The sequence below is a fragment of the Schistocerca cancellata genome, chromosome 1, assembly GCF_023864275.1.
Source record: "Schistocerca cancellata isolate TAMUIC-IGC-003103 chromosome 1, iqSchCanc2.1, whole genome shotgun sequence".
NCBI classification, from domain to species: Eukaryota; Metazoa; Arthropoda; class Insecta; order Orthoptera; family Acrididae; genus Schistocerca; species Schistocerca cancellata.
The window spans coordinates 173,169,494-173,189,403 of NC_064626.1; the positions used below are offsets into that span (position 1 = coordinate 173,169,494).

A 19,910-nucleotide genomic window follows, 5' to 3' on the forward strand; every position below is an offset into this window, starting at 1 on the left:
GCACTTGTCACAGCACTGCCTGCAGCCTATCAACGAACAAATTCAAGTTTGCTGCCTAAGGGATATACAGGGTGTTTCAAAAATGACCGGTATATTTGAAACGGCAATACAAACTAAATGAGCAGCGATAGAAATACACCGTTTGTTGCAATATGCTTGGGACAACAGTACATTTTCAGGCAGACAAACTTTCGAAATTACAGTAGTTACAATTTTCAACAACAGATGGCGCTGCGGTCTGGGAAACTCTATAGTACGATATTTTCCACATATCCACCATGCGTAGCAATAATATGGCGTAGTCTCTGAATGAAATTACCCGAAATCTTTGACAACGTGTCTGGCGGAATGGCTTGCTTCACATGCAGATGAGATGTACTGCTTCAGGCCACGTCGGCCATGCGATGTGGCCAGGCACCATCTTGCATAAACCACGAGGTGTTCGCAGTGTCGTCTAAGGCAGTTTGTACCGCCACAAATTCACGAAGAATGTCCATATAGCGTGATGCAGTAATCGTTTCGGATCTGAAAAACGGGCCAATGATTCCTTTGGAAGAAATGGCGGCCCAGACCAGTACTTTTTGAGGATGCAGGGACGATGGGACTGCAACATGGGACTTTTCGGTTCCCCATATGCGCCAGTTCTGTTTATTGACGAAGCCGTCCAGGTAAAAATAAGCTTCGTCAGTAAACCAAATGCTGCCCACATGCATATCGCCGTCATTAATCCTGTGCACTATATCGTTAGCGAATGTCTCTCGTGCAGCAATGGTAGCGGCGCTGAGGAGCGTTTGAATTTTGTATGGATAGAGGTGTAAACTCTGGCGCATGAGACGATACGTGGACGTTGGCGTCATTTGGACCGCAGCTGCAACACGGCGAACGGAAACCCGAGGCCGCTGTTGGATCACCTGCTGCACTAGCTGCGCGTTGCCCTCTGTGGTTGCCGTACGCGGTCGCCCTACCTTTCCAGCACGTTCATCCGTCACGTTCCCAGTCCGTTGAAATTTTTCAAACAGATCCTTTATTGTATCGCGTTTCGGTCCTTTGGTTACATTAAACCTCCGTTGAAAACTTCGTCTTGTTGCAACAACACTGTGTTCTAGGCGGTGGAATTCCAACACCAGAAAAATCCTCTGTTCTAAGGAATAAACCATGTTGTCCACAGCACACTTGCACGTTGTGAACAGCACACGCTTACAGCAGAAAGACGACGTACAGAATGGCGCACCCACAGACTGCGTTGTCTTCTATATCTTTCACATCACTTGCAGCGCCATCTATTGTTGAAAATTTTAACTACTGTAATTTCGAAAGTTTGTCCGCCTGAAAATGTACTGTTGTCCCAAGCATATTGCAACAAACTGTGTATTTCTATCGCTGCTCGTTTAGTTTTTATTGCCGTTTCAAATATACCGGTCATTTTTGAAACACCCTGTATCTAGTTGATATCTAGTTTGTGGTATAAAGTTATTTTTTCTGTATTTACTCGTCGGTGCTGTACTGGAAGAGTACAGCGTGGTGGAGATGTACGGGGCAAAAAGAGAGAGAGATGAGCGTTATTTTATGTTGGGAGCCATTATCTATGGAAAGCGTATGCCTCGTGGCATACGTCGGTTCTCGTGAGATCACCGAAGTTAAGCAACGTCGGACGTGGGCGCTACTTGGATGGATAAACGCTTCTTTAGGCCACGTGCCTCTGGCTGCTTTCCCTTTGACTTTAAGTCAGAGGGGAGGATGGGTGGTGGCGTAAAGTCTCTGATCACAAGACTTTACATCAATGTCCTGGGTTAAATTCCAAGTCTCTCCGCAATGTCTCATGAAGTGAGGACATGTGGCACTGTTGATGGTCTGTCTGTCGGACGGGAACGTTAAGCTCGGTACTATTCGAGAGGAATAGACTACGTTCAATGGTTCAAATGGCTCTGAGCACTATGGGACTTAACTGTTGAGGTCATCAGTCCCCTAGAACTTAGAACTACTTAAACCTAACTAACCTAAGGACATCACACACATCCATGCCCGAGGCAGGATTCAAACCTGCGACCGTTGCGGTCGCGCGGTTCCAGACTGTAGCGCCTAGAACCGCTCGGCCACTCCGGCCGGCCAGTAGACTACGTGCCGGCACTGAGTTTTCAGCCTCTCCCGTTTCTCCGCTTCAGGCAGCACAAATATGACACGACACAACACACAGCCATTACAGTCACGGAGACTTATAAGATACACTTAAACACACGACTCCAGCATTTCGAGAAGAAAAGATGTCCCTGTAGGTGAAGGACAGGAAAAATTTTAAAATTAGTTTGCTGAACCTGCCTTTCAGCGTCTCCCTGTCACCAGTGTCATATGGCTTTACTTTACTTACGAAAGGGACGATTTCTTGTAAGCCAGTTGCCCCATAAAGCGATTCCCATTAATTTTTCTGATCTTCTTTTCTCAGGTGCTACTGCTAAAGTATTCGAAGCTGGTCACAGATCTGGATGACATTCGATGCCAGAACATCGATGGCGACGAAAATGCCAATGTCAAGGTAAGCATCACACCTCATATATATTACTCACCCCATTTAAAAGCCATCCAGCTGTCATCTATTTCTTCGAAACACGTTTCCGAATTAATTGCGCTCTCTGCTTTTATAAACTCTACGTGTCTGCAATCTGGAAAACGTGTGACACATTTACATACAAAATAAACTATTTCCCGTTTGTTACTTTTGTCTAATTTAAACAGAACGTTATTCCTGTGCTCTGTGTCCCTATCTATGAAATAAAACTGCGTCACCATAGCAAAACTTTATTGATAAACTGCTTGCATTTTTCAGAAACTGTATACAAAATTATTTGTAATCAATAAACAAAGATGTGTACGGAGCACTGTAAAGTTCATCGCGTAAGCATTTATATTAGCACATACGAGTCACAGACATGAAATGAAATTAGTGAAGCATTGCAAAGCTTTTGACTTGTCAATGAACAATAAAAATATCAATAAACGGTAACAACAGGCAGGAAAGAGAAACTGTACAAATCGTGTGTGATGAAATGAAAAAATTAAGATATTACACACTTCATAATTCGGAATGTGCACTGCCTCACATTTTATTTGTGGTACAAAGGTTTTCTTCGCCGAACACACCAAGCTCGAGGAAGCCGTGGACGCATAGGGTTTGCACGTACAGTGCCTGCTCGACGCCTTCTATCTCAGGAATTGTACACCCGTTTAAGAACTAAGGTAGATATTTTAACAATTCACTTGTGAGCATGCGTTTTCTATATTTAGGCTGTTATGTCTTCATCACGTCAGCTAAAGTCTAGCCATAGACAGTGATCGGAATTCTAAATGAAGAGGGGGTACTAAAACCGCCAGCTGTCGTAAAGACAGCGAGTCTATTTGCAGCCGAAGCTTGTGTTGAGGCGCAAGTGGATGTTCGGTTTTGTTGCCCTTATGTTTAGCTTATATGATGCAACAAAGGTTTCGTGCTACTATAGCAAACACGCACGTATTATTTTAGGTTTTCATTTGTGTATTTAAAGTGTCTACATTTCAAACTTCTACTCCCTGCATTAAGCCTCATTATCGCTACGTTTACTCTTAGGTGACAACGTGAGATACGATACTGCTCCGACACCAGGAGCAGATCTTGTTTACTTTTAATCAGACACTTAATAATTTTCCTCGCCAATTATTTCATTGACTTTTTACGTTTTAGTTCCCTTAAATTTGCCGTTTGTGTCTGTTGCTCTACAAACGTGATATATCAAAGGATTCCACTTCGTAACGTTACTGATTATTGGTCAAAGTATCCCAGGAAGCAACACAGCCTCTTCATCTTCACCAGTGCATCATTTCACTCAGAAAGAGTCTATTAGAGACCGCACAGTTAGAACAAGTATTTCAGGTATTGCCTACCTCCTTCACGTCATGAAGGCTAAAGTAAACATTTGTTATGTACTACCCGAATGCCGACAGTAACTACTTTATCCATAGAATGATGACAGGAGAGCTGCTTCAAACATTGGCAAGTGCGTGTTGTTTTTCTGTATACTGCGACGTCAGTTCCTCGTAATATAACGAGAAATGCTGTTTCATAATTTTTGTCAGGCTCCATAGGAAGCTGGATACTGTCTTTCGCACATTTGAAGAATTCGTGCGTTTCTGAATGCTTGCTTGGGCTTCTATTTGTATAGCGATAAATATATTTATTTTCAGAATAATTCGCTGCTTAACGAGTATTCATCTGACTGATTTTGGCAGATAGGTAAAGACCGTTCAGTAGGTTGCAGCCAAGATATTCTGCTGCTCTTCGTTCTTCCAGGAGTTCTAGTCTAGTACGTTATACGGAAGAGTGAAAACGTAGTTCGAATAATCAGGACGGGGAACAGGTACACGGAAATTTTAGTCTTGACTCGAGGCGTGATAAAAACGTTTCCGGTGAATAAAGATTTGGGTTCAGTTACTGTGCCAACGCGAAGTTATTGTGCGCCAGGAACTTCCGTTATCGTCTACACTCTGTGGCGGGCTGAGCGTTCAGGTCTTTTATTGTTATTTCATTCCCCATGCTCCAAGGGGTCAGATAATAGGCAGTCAGAGGTAATACTTCCAATTTTTTATCCCCTAACATATATATCAAGAAGGCTAGTCGTTAAACATATTCAGATTGTATAGGATAGTTCAGTTGCCCTATTTTGCGTTTTATGCAATCCACAACACCTTCAAGTATCACACACAACATGTTCATACTCTCTAGCTCGGTGTGCACTAACCATTAGTCCTACAAAAAAAAAATGAACAGAACCTCTTTGTTGGAAATTTAATGTAGTTAAATTTTGTAGTGGGATACATTTTCGCTAGAGGCCTTAATTTTCGAACTGTCCAAGAAAAATGTACAAAAGTGACCTCTTGGATAACTCAAAAACCGTGGCTTTCGTCGAAAACGTATCCCAGTAAAAAAGTTTAGTTACACTAAGTTTCCTTCAAAAAGTCCTGTTCATTTTTGCTTTAATACTAGTAATTTAAGCATAGAGAGTGAGAAAATTTGACAGTTTCGCATTTGGTATTTGAAGGCGTTGTGGGTTGCATAAAACCTATTTGTAGGGGCAGCTGAGTCATTTTGGCGGATTCATATAGAGTATTTTTAAGTATAACAACGCATTTCGTCAATGCCTTGTTCGTCAAATACTGTATATGAAAGAAAGAAGGAAGCTTAGGATTTAATGTTCTGTCAACAATGAGATCATTAGAGATGGTGCTCGTGCTCGTTCTGGAAAAACATGGGGAGGAAAATCAGTCGTGTCCTATTCAACGATCCTGGAATTAGCCTTGAGTGATTTAGAGAAACCACGGAAGATTTAAATTTGGATGGCCAGAGGGAGATTTGAAGCAACATCCTCCTGGAAGCGAGTCCAATGTATTAATCACTGTGTTATCTCAGCTGGAGCTGACTCTGATGTATAGAGTTTGACGATGGTCATTGTGCTCGAATGACCGGATCTGTGAATGTGTTTAAAATAAAAAAATTAAAATACGTGACTCATCAATCACTCTCCTCCATAGATGGAATGCCATATCTTCCAGTAAAAAATCTGTTCTTCTTCCAGAAATATGTAACAGAACTGATCATTAGGTAGTAAGGGATTTGTGGAAGAATGATTGGTAAAGGAAGTGGGAAATATGGGGAAGCTTCTATATATTTAAAAAATTTCATCTTGTATTGAACGGATGTATTTATTATTTATTTTATTAACTCTCTTCTGGTTATCTGTTTCATAAAAAGATGGTTAGGATTAATATGATATGTATACTGACTTGGTGAGAACTTGTTTTTTACTATAATTTTTAGCCTATGTACTTTGCTGACACACGATATTGTAAATTACGAACGGTACTTTGAAGTCCGCATTAGACATTATTCAAAGACGAATATTTCTACTCTACTTTTGAATGCTTCTATTAAATGTATATAAGGTTTTTATTTTTGTAGATTGTTGGATGGTCCTTATGTCGGTAGCACAAATGGAGAAGAAACGTCCTATACTTCTATAGAAAATGGAAGCTTTCATGGCATGTACAGTAGCTGATTTCACACTTAGGAAAAAACAGTAAGGGAACTAAACACAGACCCTACAGCTGCAAATCAAATGACATTGTTTAGTAAACATTCGATAATTCATTTATATTCAGACATTATTTTCATTTTTGAAAACATTTAGGTCGGTTCTACGGATGAATATTTGTCGTCGTTTAATCTGTTATATTAAAGACCGTAGCTGAGTGACAAAAAGATCATTTGTCTAACTAGACTACATGATGATTTTTAAGTAACTGTTATGTGTGTGGATGTAAAATATTAAATAAGTATATTCACCTTATGTGATGCATCAACGTAGAGGACGAATGCAGAATCTATAATCAGTCATGGATGCTCTTTGAGCGTTATTAAATCAGTGGGCAATCAGGTATTGCCACGTACAGTACTATACATCCGTAGTGGTTAGGTACGTAGATCGTACAGCTTATATCGATTAGTATACCATTCACAACAGAACTTAAACTGAGGGTACAATATGTGTATTTATATACAATACCCCGATGTCTTTGGTTTTGTGTTTATACTACGATGACGTATTTCATATTCTATAAAAGAAGTTTTGTATGTATGACGCTCAGCTTAATACATCTTATAGTTGTATAGCCACGACTTAGTTTCTGCAGTCCATAGGTTATTCTGTAACAGTGCTTATGTATGCACTTTTTGTAATGGCAATTTCTTTTCGTACCTGTAAGTTGAAGGAGGCTTAAAAATAATTTGAAATAAGTTGTTAAAATAGAAAATAGCTACAGTTCTACAATCATAAGTATTTCATTGCGCACGTTTTTTTATTTTAGATACTATTACAGAATATGATTACAATTGTAAACCGATTTCGGCACTACATTTGCCATCTTTAGAATCTGTACAACAGCAAAATGAGAGACGGTCTACATTGAAATTTCGAAATCTGTAAAATTTTTGCCACATCTACTTGTAAGTGATGGTGGGTAAAAATCAAAACAGATACATGTAGTTCATACCCATACCCCATAGCCAATACCTCGCTAACAAAACGTTTACGATATGAGTTGTCACAGTGAACCAGAGAACAGAAGCTACCCAGATTGATGTTCTGCGATTTTTCTAAATTGGCTAAGAGAAAAATGCCGTGATGATTCTTATGAAAAAATCCCGACTGATTATTTCGTTCTTCTTTCCCAGTTCGAGACTGTTCTTCTTTGCTACTGATGTCGCTGATGGGATGCTAAACCCTAATCTCTCTACCGTTTTGCGCTAGAGGCGACCAACGTTTTTACGTTGACGGATAACCTGGAAAATTATAAATGTGATGATATAATAAATATAGCATTGAAGTGATTTGCAACCTTTTACACATTTTTACATTAAAGATGTTGCGTGTTTTACCTCGACATAATTATGGAGGACAATTGGATCTAGAGCATAGAGTATGTAAAGCGAGGTATCACTTAAGTACGTATATATGGTTCTTTGGTTTTCGGTCTCTAGCTTAGCTTGACAACACTTTGTTCTTAAATGTCACCTTTGACGTATAGGTATGGAGCGCGTGAGTTTTTACTTCAGCTTCGTCATTTACAAAAATAACTAGGAAAAATATAAAAACTTTAAAGCATTAATCTGGATTTTCTGCCCGTTTCCTCTTGTAGATTCCGAAGATGGCCATTGTACGTGTGGAAGTGGTTATGATTGTAATTGTAACGAAATAAATCTCGGGTGAACAGCCTGGTATGTATGAGTGTGCATAGGACACAATATTTCGGCAATCGACCACGTTGCCATCATCAGGTGCGCTAATGTAGATCAGCTGATGTACTAGGCTGTTCACCCGAGATTTATTTCGTCATAAAATACGCCTGGAGAAATTGAAGAATCACATTGTAATTGTACTTCGTGATTGTGTCTTATAAAAATAGGTCTACAATACGTCAATCATTTTTACCCGTATATATGTTATATTTTGTTGTGTTATCCAATTGGATAGTTTTCTATCGTACTCGAGAATTTGTAGAAACAAAGTTAGTGTTCACTAGCACAGATGGTGACGCGGATACGGATGGAACAAACAGGCTGTTCCGAATAATCGGTAGCGAACAAGTTTACGTAGTGGACGGCCGGCCAGAAACTAAGATCAGAACAAAGGGAAGTTCGTCAAGCCCAGAGAGTAATCCAACTCGAGAACAAGCAACAGGCAAAGTCGGATTGTAATTACCCGTATGACGCGATAATGGTAGCTTCGTAAAATGTGAGAACACGCATGAGACGCTTTCATTAAATAAAACCTGTGTTTGCGCTCCAGCCACTGGCTGCTGCCAAATCTTGTGACATTAAAATTATTTAATATTTATAGATAAATTTAAATAATTTATGGCGTTAAGAATAGGTGATTCACACCATATGGCCTGCATGCCTCGACAGCGACTTAAACTACACAAGCGTCGCAAAGCTGACATACATACATAAACAAACACAAAATTTCAATTTTCGTCTGAGAAAATGCAGAACATTGTCCCAAAAATAAACTGAAAAACTTCTAATCCCCCATTCTGACCTATGTAATCTGATGGTTTTCCTTGGTCGTCAGACGAATGATGCAACTAGAAATCCTCTCCTAAATATTCCTAGTTGAGATTTCCTCTGCTCCACTACGACACTAATGGAATATTTGTATGAAAAGAACGAATAACTACAACAGCTTATCATATTTTTACGAGCTGTGGATGAAAGATGTAGAAAAAATGGATGATTCTCATAATTATATGATGGCGGTGTGGCGTATATTCTCTTCATTGTGAGGATGACATGGTGGAGATTGCTGGTAGCTGGATAGGGATTGGGATGTGGGAAGTATTTTGAAGATGTTGTCATATGGAAAAAGATCCGTATTGTCAAAAAAATGGTTCAAATGGCTCTGAGCACTATGGGACTTAACTGCTGAGGAACTTAGAACTACTTAAACCTAACTAACCTAAGGACATCACACACATCCATGCCCAAGGCAGGATTCGATCCTGCGACCGTAGTGGTCACGCTGTTCCAGACTGTAGCGCCTAGAACCGCTCGGCCACCTCAGCCAGCTCCGTATTGTCTACGACAAAAGCAACTCACAAGTAAGGTTTAGGTGTTAGGAATGAGTCAGATGCCAAGTGAGTAAGGAAAATGCTGCACTGAAGCCTTCATTCGAAGTGGGGTAAGTAGGTTACGGTGTAATTGGAAGAAAGGCTAGGAAAACATGTGGAGTGCTTGGAGATGGAAGCAACGAGGGACTTGTTGGTAAAAGCTTTGGAGCAATCCATGGTTCCCATGGATGGGAGAGTGTTTGGACTTAAATGTTTACAGCATATGTAAGAGTCGCAGTGGTGTTATAGCTATTGAAGAATTTGTGGAAACATTATGAATTGGTAGAGGGTGTGAGTGAGGGAAGACGGATATAGAAAGCATGGCATAGTGCCTTTCTTTTCTGGAAGTAGAGGCAATAACAAAACTTGGGAGCAACAGACGTTCATATAACATTTTATAGGTAAGACTGTGATAGGTGAGAGTTTCATATGTATGGATAGTGGTCATGAAATGTATCATCATGCTCCACTGGCTAGTCGTTTTAATCTTTAATTTCTTCAATTATTTGATAAATTGCCTAGATGGCATTGGCAATAGGAAGGAGCAGTATCTTTCAGGAGATTTTTAATGGACGAGTGGGAAGCAGGGTGCTAGCGAGGTTGTAGGCAAATTTGGGGAGGATATTGTGAATGATAATGGACGGAGGCTGATAGAAATGATTGTACAGTATAGTCTTAGGATATGGAATTGCTTTTCTCAACACAAATAGGTCCACAAATACAAGTGGACACAACCTACAAGAAAGTTATAACCTATAATTGATTATGCTGTAGGGAAAGAAAGTAATCGTACAAAGGAGGAGGATTGAAAGACTACAATGGAGCAGAATGTGGACGGAACATTTCCTGCTTCGTTGCGTGATTTGGTCCCCTTTCAGAAAATTAGTAGGTGCTATAACAACGGTAATGAGAGTGGAGAGAAACTGGACCAACCACAGTACAAGTTAAGTTTATTGCAGGATCCTTCAATTGCCTTCTTATAAAAGCTTAGACTGAGTGGGAAGCTACATCAGACTGAGGATGCAACAGTGGAAGTAGAGTATAAGACAATTGTGAGAGCTAATCATTAAGCTGCCTTTGAGAGTCTCGGAGTAGTTGAGAACCCGTATGGAAAATTTAGAAGTGATTGGTGGGATGGTGACATTGCCGCGACGCTGAAGGAGACAAAGGAGGCCTATAACAGATGTCTTATGAGCATTACGACTGGTAACAGAATTAGGTATGTAAGATTCAGGGGAGAGACAGAAAAAGCTAAAAAATGCTATACAGGATTTTGAATGTCAAGAAGTTTATAGCTGCATAGGGAGTTCAAAGTCCACAGAAGCACGGAAGGTCATAAAAAAGCTGAGAACAAGTGACAGAACTAGCATAATCCTACATTACATAAGCTTAGGTAGATGGAAGACATGCTATGAAGCACTATTTGAAGAAGGTCGATCCGAATATCAGGGTATGTGCTCCTTTGCAAGTAATGAACATGACACAGAAATCCAGGCGATAAGAACAACGGAAGTACAGGATACAGTTAAGCAGTTCAAAAATGCCTGAGCACTTGGACCTGGAGATGTATGAATGAACTTCTTGAGGGACGGATCAAACGTGTTATTTGAACATCTCGCAAAGCTATTTATCCTCTATCTTAGTGGCGAAAAAATCCTTGTAAGAGTTTAAAGAAGGTTTCCTCACAAACATAATTACAAAGGCAGTCAAGGATGACTACGTAAATGACCGAGGCAACGCAATTCTCAGTTTCATATTGAGACTGTATGGTAATACCCTTAAAACTAAAATTGAGAGAGAAATTGAGGAAGTAGATATAAGACTTCCCTGGCTTTCGGGCAGGAAGATCTTGTATCGATGATATCTGCAGCATTAGACAGGCGCATATCTTGGAGATACCCAAGACTTTTATATACTCGCACGCGGCCTATGACAGTGGAGCACTTTCTGGGATGTGGGAACCAATGAATAACCGGAACATTCATAAATATTATCCACAAGCCGTTAGAAAGGATGTGTCGTATACTACGAAAGCTTAAAGAAGAATATAATCAGTGGGGCATGAAAATTAGCTTTACAAAGACTGAATGGTAGGTATAGGAAGGGATATTGACATAAATGATGAATCTATGGTAAAGTGCTTTCTATCATACGTATATTGAAGGACAATCATTACGGATTAAGGTGGAAGCAACCAGGAAATAAAGCTCAGAATAGGAAAGGTGGCAAGTAGAGAGTTACACTCAATTATTTAGATTAAAACTACAGCAAAAAATTTGGAAAGGAGGACATACGAAACTGTAGTTGAAAGTATTGCTCTGTATGGCACTGAACTGTGCGAAGTACGAGGGTCAATGACAAGAAATTAAAAAGAATGGAAATGGAGTTTTGGAGAGAAAAATGTGAAGTAAAAACAAGAAATGAAATGCTGAGAGAATAGAAGGTAGTTAGAAAGTATATTGTAGACACAATTACAAATAAAGGTCTAACATGGTATGGACATCATAGAAAAATGGCATGGGAAAGATGATCTTCTAAACTGTGGCACTGAAGATTTCCACGACATACAGGAGGATGACACCGGCTGCATGGGAACGATGGACTGAGGTGCGCGATACAGGACAGTCCAAAGCAAGATGATGATCGGCAAGATGGAAGAAGATGGAAACTTGGATGCGAGAGACGCCGCATGGTGTATAAACCTCACACATGTTGTAGGCTTTGTTTTGAGTGGTTAGTTAGTGAGTTTCCAAGTTAATTTACGGTCTTGATTTAGTCCAAAATGTTTCATTATTTTGGTTAAGTGAGTTGGGCGGATGCCTAGTGTAGGTGAAGTTCTCTAGAGTGGAACAGCTGGGTGGTTTTTCCTATAATTATTGTCTGGATTTTACCTGGATCTCCGTGGAAATATCCACTGGTTGCGCCAGAACTTGATTTTGTTGAGATAAAGTTGGAGGGATCGTTGTGATGAAACGAGATACTAGGACTGTAAGAAGTCGGTGTTTTCAGCATATTGAAGTAAACACAAGGAGTGGTTTTGTGACATCATAGATGATCTGCTTCGACCGTCGTGTTTAACAGTTCTATCAGGCGAGCGCCCACTACCCCCCCCCCCCCCCCCCCCCATACACTACTGACCATTAAAATTGCTACACCACGAAGCTGACGTGTTACAGACGCGAAATTTATCCGACAGGAAGAAGATGCTGTGATATGCAAATGATTAGCTTTTCAGAGCATTAACACAAGGTTGGCGCCGGTGGCGACACCTACAACGTGCTGACATGAGGAAAGTTTCCAACCGATTTCTCATACACAAACAGCGGTTGACCGCCGTTGCCTGGTGAAATGTTGTTGTGATGCCTCGTGTAAGGAGGAGAATTGCATACCATCACGTTTCCGACTTTGATAAAGGTCGGATTGTAGCCTATCGCGATGGGGGTTTATCGTATCGCGACATTGCTGCTCGCGTTGGTCGAGATCCAATGACTGTTAGTAGAATATGGAATCCATGGGTTCAGGAGGGTAATACGGAACGCCGTGCTTGATGCCAACGGCCTCGTATCACTAGCAGTCGAGATGACAGGCATCTTATCTGCATGGCTGTAACGGATCGTGCAGCCATGTCTCGATCCCTGAGTCAACAGATGGGGACGTTTGCAAGACAACAACCATCTGCACCAACAGTTCGACGACGTTTCCAGGAAATAAAGCTCAGAATAGGAAAGGTGGCAAGTAGAGAGTTACACTCAATTATTTAGATTAAAACTACAGCAAAAAATTTGGAAAGGAGGACATACGAAACTGTAGTTGAAAGTATTGCTCTGTATGGCACTGAACTGTGCGAAGTACGAGGGTCAATGACAAGAAATTAAAAAGAATGGAAATGGAGTTTTGGAGAGAAAAATGTGAAGTAAAAACAAGAAATGAAATGCTGAGAGAATAGAAGGTAGTTAGAAAGTATATTGTAGACACAATTACAAATAAAGGTCTAACATGGTATGGACATCATAGAAAAATGGCATGGGAAAGATGATCTTCTAAACTGTGGCACTGAAGATTTCCACGACATACAGGAGGATGACACCGGCTGCATGGGAACGATGGACTGAGGTGCGCGATACAGGACAGTCCAAAGCAAGATGATGATCGGCAAGATGGAAGAAGATGGAAACTTGGATGCGAGAGACGCCGCATGGTGTATAAACCTCACACATGTTGTAGGCTTTGTTTTGAGTGGTTAGTTAGTGAGTTTCCAAGTTAATTTACGGTCTTGATTTAGTCCAAAATGTTTCATTATTTTGGTTAAGTGAGTTGGGCGGATGCCTAGTGTAGGTGAAGTTCTCTAGAGTGGAACAGCTGGGTGGTTTTTCCTATAATTATTGTCTGGATTTTACCTGGATCTCCGTGGAAATATCCACTGGTTGCGCCAGAACTTGATTTTGTTGAGATAAAGTTGGAGGGATCGTTGTGATGAAACGAGATACTAGGACTGTAAGAAGTCGGTGTTTTCAGCATATTGAAGTAAACACAAGGAGTGGTTTTGTGACATCATAGATGATCTGCTTCGACCGTCGTGTTTAACAGTTCTATCAGGCGAGCGCCCACTACCCCCCCCCCCCCCCCCCATACACTACTGACCATTAAAATTGCTACACCACGAAGCTGACGTGTTACAGACGCGAAATTTATCCGACAGGAAGAAGATGCTGTGATATGCAAATGATTAGCTTTTCAGAGCATTAACACAAGGTTGGCGCCGGTGGCGACACCTACAACGTGCTGACATGAGGAAAGTTTCCAACCGATTTCTCATACACAAACAGCGGTTGACCGCCGTTGCCTGGTGAAATGTTGTTGTGATGCCTCGTGTAAGGAGGAGAATTGCATACCATCACGTTTCCGACTTTGATAAAGGTCGGATTGTAGCCTATCGCGATGGGGGTTTATCGTATCGCGACATTGCTGCTCGCGTTGGTCGAGATCCAATGACTGTTAGTAGAATATGGAATCCATGGGTTCAGGAGGGTAATACGGAACGCCGTGCTTGATGCCAACGGCCTCGTATCACTAGCAGTCGAGATGACAGGCATCTTATCTGCATGGCTGTAACGGATCGTGCAGCCATGTCTCGATCCCTGAGTCAACAGATGGGGACGTTTGCAAGACAACAACCATCTGCACCAACAGTTCGACGACGTTTCCAGCAGCATGGACTATCAGCTCGGAGACCATGGCTGCGGTTACCATTGCCGCTGCATCACAGACAGGAGCGTCTGCGATGGGGTACTCAACGACCAACCTGGTTGCACGAATGGCAAAACGTCATTTTTTAGGATGGATCGTTCTGTTTACAGCACCATGATGATCGCATCCGTGTTTGGCGACATCACGGTGAACACACATTGGAAGCGTGTATTCGTCATCGCCATATTGGCGTATCACCCGGCGTGATGGTATGGGGTGCCATTGGTTACACGTCTCGGTCATGTCTTGTTCCCATTGACGGCACTTTGAACAGTGCGTTACATTTCAGATGTGTTACGACCTGTGATTCTACCCTTCATTCGATCTTTGCGAAACGCTACATTTCAGCAGGATAATGCACGACCGCTTGTTGCAGGTCCTGCACGGGCCTTTCTGGATACAGAAGATGTTCGACTGCTGTCCTGGCCAGCACATTCTCCAGATCTCTCACCAATTGAAAACGTCTGGTCAATTGTGGCCGAGAAACTTGTTCTTCACAATACACCAGCCACTACTCTTGATGAACTGTGGTATCGTGTTGAAGCTGCATGGGCAGCTGTACATGTACACGCCATCCAAGCTCTGTTTGACTCAATGCCCAGGCGTATCAAGGCCGTTATTACGGCCAGAGGTGGTTGTTGTGGGTACTGATTTCTCAGGATCTATGCACCCAAACTGCGTGAAAATGTAATCACATGTCAGTTCTAGTATAATATATTTGTCCAATGAATACCCGTTTATCATCTGCATTTCTTCTTGGTGTAGCAATTTTAATGGCCAGTAGTGTATATTACTTGCCCACACCGCGCCGCCTCATGGGAAATTGCTAGCTGGGCAGAAGAGCACAGTATCCGCAAGGTGAATATGAGTGAGCGGCAGTCGTTACCGTACACTTTTTTTTTACCCTCCCTCGACTCGACCTCTCTCGCCTTCGCGCAAGGGAGTACTGGCCTGTGGGCAGACGAGTGAGCTGCACATGGTGAAACTAACGGTGCAGGCGGCTGTGTCTTCAGGCCAGGTAGTCTCGGTTATTTTCCGCCAAGCTATGCAAAGTTCATTCGCCTTGTCTCTGGCAAACCGCAGACGAGGGCATAGAGAACATATCTGGTTGCATATGGATATCAGTATCGGGCTGAATCAGGAAACTGAATCGCTGTCAGATACTAAAGATTGGATGGGAGTTCATGCTGTTACAAAAGTCTAGCAGACGAAGATGATATTGAAGTAGAGTATTTCACTCATTTCTGTAGTTGACTACGATGCGCGATTTGTCCATTAGTTCATTCTTAGCACTAAAATCTGTAGACTAGATAGTGAAATCGGAACAAAGCACGTAGGTACCTGAGAGAGAAAGTTACCAACGTCGTCCCACACAAAGATGATTGCCAGAAGAGAGTACATGTTTCAGGTTTCTTGGAGACACAGTTATGCTGTGGTATGGATACCAGGAGCATCACAGGGTATGAGTGAAATGACGTGGCAACTAGAAACGTGCTCCAAAAAATGGTTCAAATGGCTCTGAGCACTATGGGACTTAACATCTGTGGTCATCAGTCCCCTAGAACTTAGAACTACTTAAACCTAACTAACCTAAGGACATCACACACATCCACCCCGAGGCAGGATTCGAACCGACGACCGTAGAGGTCACGCGGTTCCAGACTGAAGCCCCTAGAACCGCACGGCCACACCGGCTGGCAAAACGTACTCCATTTTTAAGGACGTGGGACCCTGCGATTCTCGTGGGTCAAGCGTCTAAATATTCGCAGATTCACCGCGAAATTCTGGCGGAATATGGACCAAATGCAATGTCGAGTCCAGCCGTATTGAATGGTGACTTCATCACCAAGTTGTATAATTTGAACGTGGAACGGGTGTAGAGGAAAGGAAAAGGAACGAACTAGTGATGTCGGCTGTATCGGTACTTTTGCGGAATAAGTGGTGACGAGTGAAAATGGGTGCCGGACCAGGATTCGAACCCGGGACTTCATGCTTACTAGGCAGTTGCGTTTTCACTACGCCATCCGGACACAGTACTTATCGCAACTGCGCAGACTATATCGACACACTTCCTGGCCGACACTCAAACCCACCTAGGGCTACCTGTCTGCAGTCCCCATCCATGTCCTGTTTTCTAGCTGCTTTGAGATTTCCACAGGAGATCGAACGAAATTGTGCATCCGCACTGAAGGTGGTGGGTTCATAGTCCAGCGACGAGAATCAGTTACAGGAATACATGGCGTCTGTACTTACTGACATGTCCTAAAGAACAGACCCCATGCATTCATATAATTTGCCAAAGACTGGACAGACTTGGTTAGTGCCGATCGGGAGGGGAGACCATCGACGTCGACCACAGTCGACAATAATGAGTGATTCTTTTCGACATGGTGAAAGAACAGCTGGGTGGAAAGAGAATTTCCCAACGACTAGGACGTCAGCACAGCCGTTGTCGAATGACACCGTAAGCAAGGAGCGGAATTTTATCTTTGGGGACCTGAAAAATTGGAACAACGGACCAACTGTTATTTGTAGAGATTTGGTGACTATGTTGTAAAGTAGTGTTATGTATCTGTGTCACTTTGAAGTGCAGTCTAGCATTTAATAAAAGTTTGTTGAACTGTCATAATGGCATTTAACTTATTCTCTGAAATTACAATGAAATGAATACCCCTAGCTGCATATAGGCGTTTATATAAGTCAACGGAGACAGTTGAAAGTGTGTGCCCCGACCGGAACTCGAACCCGGGATCTCCTGCATACATGGCAGACGCTCTATCCATCTTTTTTCATTTTGCATTTTGTTCGGTATGTTCGTTGCGCTTGGTCTCGGCGGATGTCACAAGACACCCGTTCAAGTCGATCGTTAATTCCTTTGCTCAATTTTTTATTATATAGGGCGAGCAGCCCTCGTCCATTTGAGCCACCGAGGACCCAGAGGATAGTGCCACTGCAGGGACTTATCTATGGCACGCCTCCCGTGAGACCCACATTCCCAAATTATTGTCCCGCACTGTATTCATAGTGCCCCTGTCAATTATACTCATTACTCGCGGCTTTTTGCTGATTCCCGTAAGAGTTCAGGCACTGTTTGTGCATCCCCACAGAAGAAGATGGTCGAATGGGCGGTGATCCTTAACTATACATATACCATCGGCGACCATGCAGCTAGTTAGAATGAAATTACAATGAAACGAATAGTTAAGGCTAACCGGCCATTTGACCATCTTCTGCTGTGCGGATGCACTAACAGTGCCCGAACTCTTATGGGAATCGGCAAAAAGCTGCGAGTAATATAATGAGCACTATGAATATAAGTTCGGAATGTGGGTCTCACGGGAGGGGTGCCAGAAATAAGTCCCTGAAGTCGCACTATCCTCTGTGTCCTCAGTGGCTCAGTTTCTTGAAACAGCTTCAGCACAGGCATTACCATTCAAGGAACAAAGACCGTGGTAGGTGCTTATGCGGACGGTGTAGGCGTAATCATCAGAGACCAAACAGATGTGACACAACTAGAGATGGTATTTGCAAAATACTGTTCCGCATCAGGTGCGAGGGTAAATGAAAACAAAAGTAAATTTCTAAAAATAAAGCGGCTTGCTAACTTGCGCATTGAGTGGGCGAACCATGTTAATGAACTCAAAGCTGTTGGAATGGCATTGACAACTCCACTTTATGACAGCAATAAATTGGCGGGAGGTGGCAAGAAAAATCAAGGGAGCTTTGTTTGAAAACTGTCAACGTAGCATAGACCAGTTCCAGAGAATACTGTTTATCAACACGTATATTTTATCCAAGGCCTACTACATAGCAGAGGTTCTCCCCATTCCATCAATGGTGGTGAAGACGGTCATGTCCACCTTAGGAAAGTTCTTGTGGAAAGGGAAATTGTTTCGCGTGCCGGTGAAGACAGCAGTTTTGGATCCAAGCAATGGAGGATTGGGTCTAACCGACATCAAGTCTAAAGCGATGGCACTGTATGTCAAACGAACATGGAGCATAATGTGTAATGATCCAGGATGCATTACAGCAAAACTGTACGATATTGTCAGGCCAGAAAGTGTAGAGCCGCCGATAAATATACAAAAAATAAGCTTTAAGCTAAAACACGTTAGGGAGTATTATCTTCAACTAAGTTATCTCAGGAAAAAACTCCAAAAACGTTACAGCAAAGGCGATTTTAACTGAAAGACGGAAACATGAAAGGAAAAATAACATGAAACTAAATATGCTGGAATAGCATGGAATGTGGTCTGGAAAAACATCAGTAGTGATGTTCTTTCGTCTGACGTGAGAGCAGCGTGGTACGAGGTAGTCAATAACATCATCAGCACGAATGAGCGTCTCTTTGCCATCGGTTTAAGTGACACTAACCTCTGCAGCAAATGCAATCTCGTTGATAGTGTGCCTCATCGTTACACATGTGGAGATCGGATTATCAACTGTAGGTGGACCAAGGAGAAAATTGCTCAAATAACAAGAACTTCAGCAGACAACGTACCGACTAACATTTTTTTCAGACCAGAGGAAAGTTACTACCCTCAGGCAAAAAAAACGCACTGATTTGGTTAATGAGCAAATGTACAAGTTACGTTTTTAACAATATTGGGAGCGATGAACATATTGAATACAAGATGTATATGGAAAATGAATTCGAGAAAACACTTAAATATCAGAATCACAATAAGAAATATGGTAACATGCTCCGAATTATCTTCAACAGAACGGGTATAGCTTATGAGCTGGATTCCTAGTAGAGAGGGAATGGGTTGGGTCACGTTCCCGACCCTAACCTCACCTGCAAGTCACACATGAAAAATAAATGAGTAGTACAGCAGATACAAGAATATGGCGACAGACGTCTAGTGTCTGATATAAAAGAAGATCTTGAACTCCCTAAGGATGCGTTTAGAAGGCTGGAACTGACAAAAATAACAAGGCAGTGAAGGACTTTGCGATGTCGTTGTTCGGGACTGCTCTTCTGTCCACGTAATTTACCTTAGAAGGAACACACATCAAGGATTTACTGAATGATTAATTTGGGTCTGGGAAACGATGACGAGGAACCTCAGGCTGTCGAAGAAAAAAATGTGCATGCTGAACTGCGACCAGTTGAAGATAACAGTGAACTGCAAAATTGTGCCACTGCTAAAAACTCATTCTTTGAATGCTGTAATTTATGACTGCAATTATCTGTCACCTTATTTATGTCATTTCATTGTAGCCATTTTTGTTACTGTTTTTGTGGAATAAAAAAAACAAGATGTTAAAAAAAAGATGGATAGAACGTCTACCATGTAAGCAAGAGATCCCGGGTTCGAGTCCCGGTCGGGGCACACATTTTCAACTGCCCTCATTGACTTATATCAACGCCTGTATGCAGCTATGGGTCTTCATTTCATTGTAATTTCATTCTAACGAGCTGCATGGTCACCGATGGTCTTCATATACAGGGTGTTACAAAAAGGTACGACCAA

At 42.0% G+C, this 19,910-nt stretch overlaps 1 protein-coding gene across 1 annotated transcript in view; it reads left to right on the forward strand.

Annotated features, from left to right (window-relative positions):
• LOC126155911 (protein singed wings 2) overlaps window positions 1-19,910 on the forward strand; it is a 115,992-nt gene that overhangs the window by 93,591 nt on the left and 2,491 nt on the right. The window contains exon 7 of the mRNA XM_049916309.1: window positions 2,441-2,530. Within this exon, the coding sequence (XP_049772266.1) occupies window positions 2,441-2,530 (90 nt within the window). The remainder of the gene's footprint in view (window positions 1-2,440; window positions 2,531-19,910) is intronic.